This window comes from Corylus avellana, chromosome ca2 (assembly GCF_901000735.1).
Source record: "Corylus avellana chromosome ca2, CavTom2PMs-1.0".
NCBI lineage: Eukaryota > Viridiplantae > Streptophyta > Magnoliopsida > Fagales > Betulaceae > Corylus > Corylus avellana.
In genome coordinates this window covers 49167167-49173972 of record NC_081542.1, presented here as the reverse complement: position 1 = coordinate 49173972, position 6806 = coordinate 49167167, and the positions used below count along the sequence as shown (strand labels likewise).

The 6806-nt window shown below is 39.1% G+C and overlaps 1 protein-coding gene and 1 pseudogene across 1 annotated transcript; one reads left to right on the top strand and one right to left on the bottom strand.

Annotated features, from left to right (window-relative positions):
* Positions 1-383: 383 nt before the first annotated feature.
* LOC132170158 (uncharacterized) lies at positions 384-2444 on the top strand. The gene has a single exon (XM_059581052.1). It carries the CDS (start codon positions 384-386, stop codon positions 2442-2444), a length of 2061 nt encoding a protein of 686 aa, XP_059437035.1.
* A 1663-nt stretch (positions 2445-4107) lies between these two features.
* Positions 4108-5082, bottom strand: LOC132172871 (putative germin-like protein 2-1; annotated as a pseudogene).
* Between the last annotated feature and the right edge of the window lie 1724 nt (positions 5083-6806).

The window sequence follows — 6806 nt, the reverse complement described above, 5'->3', positions numbered from 1 at the left end:
ATTAAAAAATTTAACGAAATCTTGACAGAGACATCAAGTGCATTTATTGACTTACACAAGTATCATTTATAATATTTTTTAAAACTCAAATTATTTAATTTTAGTGCAAACACATGTACTAGAATAATATTTAACGCTTAAAAAATAGCTATAATGTCGTAATGTCAAGTCAGTTTTAGTCAAAAATAACGTACCAATAAAATAAGAGGAAAAAAAAAAAAAAAAAATAATCGCCAAAGCAGAAATCAGTTCTTCCAAGTTCCAACTTTACCCCACCTCCCGCCCCATCCAGCTCGCTCTTTTGCAACCAAGAACGCTTGCAAAGAAGCTCTCTGCTTCTTCCCTCTTCAAAGCAGAACATTCCCTTGAAACCTACGGCAAAAATGGCCCCAAAGAAAAGCCCCTCTGCTTCCACCAATCCTCCACTGTCTGATGATTTTTCCATCAAGCACGAATGTGGGCGCGCCGTCGCTTCCCTCCAGAGTGGAAACCACACCGAAGCGCTCAAACTCATCAAAGACTCCATTTCCCGCCACAGCGGCAGAAACAACAACGACAACTCGTACAACTCTGCCATTCTCCACCACACATGCGCCGCCATTCACTTCAAAACCGCTTCTCTTCTTGGCGATTCTAACACAAAACAGGAGCACCTCAACAACGCCGCCGACTCGGCCAGGGAAGCTTTAGCTTTCTCCCCGAACTCAATCTCCTTACCACTTTCGTACGCCCAAGTTCTCTTCGTGTTAGCAACACTCGACGGCAAGAATGGCTACCAAGAAGTAATAAATGAATGCGAGCGCGCTTTGATTATAGAAGACCCAGTAGACCCTCTTAAAGATAGCTTCTTCCAAGAAGAAGAGTTCCAAGGTTCGAGCCAAGAATTTCGAATAGAGAATGTGAAACAAGAACTCAGGAAGTTGATAGCGAAATGCAAGAATGTTGGATATGAGAATATAAACATGGAAACAATTAAGGACGTATTGGAGAGAGTGAAGAAGGTGGAGGCTTATATTGTGGCGACGAGGCTCTTGCAGCAGAGAAATCTTTCAACATTTGGGTTGCCTTCGCAGGATGACACAGATGAAGACAGAGGAAAGTATGGGAATCTTGAGAGTGTGATGACTTATTGGAAGAACGCTATGAGTGTTGAAAAGAAGTGGGGATTGTTGAAAGTGAGTATCAAAGAGCTTACAGCACATTTTAGTAAGAATACGTTGGCAAAGGTAGTTTTGAAGGAAGCAGTAGAGTTTGCTAAGGAGGAGAAAAAATGGATTTTCTGGGTGTGTTGTTGTTGCGGGGAGAGGTTTGGAGACTGTGAACTGAGCATGGAGCATCTTAAGGGTGAGCATATGGAGAATCTGTCAGAGACATTGCAGGCTCATATACCAAAAGAAGTTGGTGGTGAGTGGATTAAGATGATTGAAAATGGTGTTTGGAAGCCCGTGGATCTCCTTGCCTCGGTGAAGATAATAGAAAACGAGTCAAGATTTGGTGACCCAATTGATAAAGAAGGTGACCCTGAAATTTTCCTGATCGAAATTGATGAAAATCAGAAGTGGCCATTGTGTGAGGATAGTGAGCGCAGGGGGATCCTTGAGAGAATTCGTGGAATGTTGGAATTGTTTCTGAGAAACAAATGCTTTGCAGTGGGCCACCTCGAGAAGTTGATGAGAAATACATTGCAAGTGCTGAAAACACACATTCCAGAATCCCAAATTGAGAATCATGGACTGGACAAAACACTCCTCTGTATATGTTTTTTGGATGCTCCCTGGCTCTGGAAAGCCCTTGAATTCTTAGAAACGCTGGCTTTTTCTTGTGGCTTGAATAATATTGCAGAGGAGAGTGTTCTAGATTCTGACCAGGCGTTTTGCGTTAAAGAGAGGATTGTTTTCAGCAGCAACTTCTCTTGTCTCCTTTTGGATGAGAGATTGTTGAGGGGAGAGCTAATTCCCAGTACATATCAAGATGCAATTGCTGATGATGGAACTGCAGTAACTTCTGCTGTAGATGTTCGTCAAAATGCTGAGCTGACTGATGGTGTTGCTTTTTTTAATTGGTTATTGACGGGTCCTGCCATTGGGGATCGGTTGCAGGCATGGGCAAGCCTGAGAGAAACCAGAAATAATCAAGTAATGGAGCTTTTCAAGATTCTTGAAATGGAATTTAAGCATTTGCAAAAAATGTGTTGGAGAAAACACGGGCGTATGCTATGCTGGAAAGTTCTTTGGGAGTTGGAGAGCATATGTGATGAAGAACAAAAGAAAAGGGAGCAAAGTTCAGAGCCTGATCCACAAAGTCATGCATCCCTCTTGTCGAAGCTGCAGAGGCATGTTGATGCCGTGGAAGATACCATTGAGTTTACAATCACTAAGTTGAAGTTGAAAAGCTTGTCGGGAATCTTGGAAGAAGGACAAGCAGACATAATTTTCATAAAATAAACAATCTTTAAGCTGCAACTGGGGTTGCTTAGAGAGGTGAGTGTCCAATTTATAGATGGTAAACTCGAATAAATCCTTATCTCACCTCTCTCATATCAGAAATCTAATATAGAATTGCGGTTTCAGATAAACATGTATTCAAATTCTCTATGTATTCAATCAGTTGACTAAGCTTTGGACCTTTTGATTACAAATATTTAAGAATCATTTTCAAAGGACTCAAATGTGCTTGAAGACTTGGAGAAATTGTTGCAGTAAAGAGGACTTGGTTTAACTATGCCTTTTCATGCTGGTTGATTTGCAAATAAATTTTGGATATAGAGTAAAACTTGTAATTATAAGCTTGATCTTTTATTATCTGAAACATATTATTGCTTTGAATGCTGCCTTGACCACGGTGATCAAAATGACCCAATTTCATAAAATTTGGAGCAGGGAATCCTCTTCCCATGGATGATCCGAAGTATAAAATGGTAGAACATGAGAAAAAAAGAAAAAAGAAAAGAAGCAGAGTTCCTCATTGTTGTATGATTTCTTGAGTGTTGAAATCAAGTTTCTTTCTTGGTCTCACCATGTTCAGTTTTGCAGTTTCTCATAGTTGATGGTTCGATCCTGGTAAGGAAAGCTATAATGAGACAGACAGAGCTGAAACTTGGCGTTGCATCTGCTTACGACTACCGGCCTATAATAGTGCACCTGCTCAAGTCATTCATGCAGGTTATCTTGAATGTTCTTACCATCTTGTTCGCCTACGGCTTGATGTTTTTGTAGTAATTAAATCTCTCTGTTAACGTTGCAGGCACATCTAGAAAATCTAGTTTACAAAGATGCCATTGAGAAGTCTGATGCTGCATTAGAAGTTCTCTTTGTAGATGTTGCTCTTGATACTGCTATAAAAACAAAGGGAAAATCAAAGGATAAAAGGAAGAAAAAAGATCCAAAAAAGGCCAAGGATATTAAGGTTTTAATTGCTGGTTTTTTTGTTCTTTTTTAACTTTCTTTTTTATAAAATCTTTGAGGGAACTAATATTGAATTAATAATCTACATTTCCTGTACTGTAGGCAACAAGTAGCAGTGAGGAGCACTTTCCCCTCCACCATGAAAATGCAGAACATTATTCAGATCCAGAGGTTGGTGTTTCCATAAGCACCGATGAACTAAAACAACACACAGAGGAAAAGAAGATGGATGGAGCCATTGCCAAAAATGTAGCAGAGGGTGTGCCGCTTGTCTTCTCTAAGCAGTCCAAGATTGTATACTTGCCAAGCCATGACATTCAATTTGGTACTATTAATTGGATAGATTTTTGTCATTCCCATTGTGAAGCTCAAGCATTTTCACCTACTTAAATTATGGAGATCGAATGGCTGAAAAAATGGCTTGCATTAAAATTATGGAGATCGCAATTTTGAAGGAAAGACACCATGCTAATGAGGGTCTAAAGCCGTTTTTAGGCAAATATTTCGTTTTATTAGAAAATCACCACGACATCCCTGAAAGATAACTAAAAAAATAAACATTTGGTTGAAAACAAATTAATGCATTAAACAATACAAAAATCCTCACACTTTGTGCTAAGCAAATTATACATGTCCAAAAACAAACAAACAATGACATAAACGCAAACTTAGAAACAGGTTGTGGGAGTTTGTTCTTTCTTGTCTAGAACTTGGATTTGATGTTATCGACAACCTCCTTATCAACTTGGAAAGCCTTTACAAGAATATCACTTGCAATTTCTGGTTTTGACCCAAACACGGCATTAGCAATTGTGATGACACCAGGGTTTTGACTGCTCAGAGTTGCAATGGCAACGGCCTTTAATTTGTATATCCAACATTGCTCTGATAGTGTACGAGACCAATGGGAAATACGAACACATCACCCTTCCGTAGAATATTTGTGATGTGACGGTTTTCGGGGTTGGATGTGACAAAACCAACTTGGAGGCTACCTTCCAACACCGCTAAAATTTCAGATGCACAAGGATGAGTGTGAGGAGGATTGATACCCCACAGCTCGTAATCGATACGAGCCAAGGCGATGCCGAGAGTGTTTAGCCCTGGAAGTTGGGCAGCAGTCACGGGTGTAACCTTTGATCCAAATGGGTTGGATGTGTTGCCTGCAATCTCAAGTCCACTGAAGAAGAAGTCATCGGCTTGAACCAGCTTGGGATCCTTGCAGGCCAACCCATTCACTACGACTGGAAAACATGAAAAAAGAATCATATAAGCAATGAAAGTAGCAATCTTCCATCTAAGCTGCATGAAAAGTATAAGAAGCAAATAAAGAAACGTATAAGTTTTCATTGCATTTAAGAATGAAAAGTAGAAAATCAATGCAAATTCAATGAAAATCAGCTTGGCATCCTTGCAGGCCAAACCATTCACTACAACTACAAAATATGAAAAAGAATATTTTTTAATAATAAAGAAAAGAAAATCAATGAAGAAGCTTCCATGCATACAAAACCGAAACATGAAGTCTTGCCACTTCAAATTCTTTGTTATACATGCAACGTGTACCTGCACTTGTCTTTTCTGCAACGCAGAAATCTTGAAGAGGGCTTTGGTCAGATGCCAAGCTAGGAGTGAAAGATAGAGCTAGAAATCCTAGGATGAGAATGGTAGCCGCCATTTTCATATTTCTTTGCGTTTATGGGAGGAAGAAGAAGAATGGAGTATAGAGTTGTAGAGAAAGATTTATTCAAAGTCGTATATATATACAGGGAGAGGTTGCTATCAAAAAAATTTATTCAGCTCTGTTCTGAAGAAGTTCGCCGGCCGTCTAAGGTTCTGAACGAGTCTTCCAAATTTATTGTCCGAGTCTTACAGACCGCGTTGGGAGGCGGCAAAGATTTTGCATGCTTCTATCTTCTACTGCCTGCCGGCATAGGATAATGATTATTGAGTTTTCACTGTCGTGCTATCTTTGACGAAGGGGGCACCACCAAGTCATAGTGGAATGACGGCTGGCTTTATCCAAACTGGTTTCTTTCTGAGTAAAAAATCTACTCCATAATCAGTTGAGTTATTATAATGTGATTAATGGTTTTCTTTATTCTATCTAATGTGAGGCCAAGATTTTCCTCTAAGGAATCAACGGCAAAACATAATTCAAATTGACACTATTAATGATTCAAGAGAATCGGCAGATGGTGAATTGCCAGATACTTAATTAATGGTACTGAAATATTTTAAAAGAGAAAATTAGTGCAAGAATGAGAAGAATGAGTTTATTAAAAATGTATATAATGATTGAGCTTTATCAGTTGGTGAATATAGTTTATGGGTTAAAGCCAATTATTATATTTACTCCGCTACAACTAACAAACATAGAACAATATATTCGAAAAAATTAATAATGATGAACAAAGCAAAGAACCCTAAATGTTAAACTTCTTTCTTTTTCTTTTTCTTTTTTTAATGCAACAACACTGTTGGAGCACGATTTTCCTGTACAACAGTCTCCGGATGGTGTGATCTTCGTTCTGTGTGGTGTCTCCGATCTTCAATTCTTATAAAATAATAAGAGCGTCAAAGGGTCTCCGGGCTAGGTGCCGCGGAGGCTCTCTGATGCTTAAATCAATGATGTGTTTCACAATAATAAATTTAAGTATGAAGGAGATTCAGAGATTAAAAAGGTTGAAGAACCAATCCCTGAAAATAGTGTGGAGTAGCTGATGTTATCTCCTATTTTTACTGAGAGTCCAAGTGTTCACCTTAGTGGAAGGTGACATAGTGCTGAGGGTCCTGTATATATATTACCGAGTGTCTTTTTGGGAAAATATGACCCAACAGTTACCCCTCGATCCCCATTGGTTATAAGTTAGTTATAATAATGGGAATCTTTATGAAATATGGGGTGATTGATGATTATGCGGTGTAATGCTTGACTCCAGAAAAATTTGATATTGATGACGTTTTTACCGAGAGTGCATTGTTGCGAGAGTATTCGGTTTGAATGTAATAGCTTGAATGTTTGCCTTGGGAAGGCGCTTGGTGTGAATGCTCAATACTCGATGAATGTTGTAGTTTCAGGGATGTTTATGAACTTCATCATCGGGAAAGCGCCTTAGTGATGTTTCACCGAAATACGTTCGGGAACTTCTCCGGCTATATTTCTTCGAAGTAGAACCTTTGAGTAAAGGTTAAATTGGAAAATGCTTATGTACTTCTTCATCGGGAAAGCGCCTTAGTGATGTTTCACCGAAATACGTTCGGGAACTTCTCCGGCTGTATTTCTCTGAAGTAGAACCTTTGAGCAAAATGTTAAGTTTGGAAAGCGCTTTGTTTAGCTATATTTCCGAACTCTTCCTCGGAAAAGCGCCTTAGCGATATTTCACCGAACTAGGTTCAGGA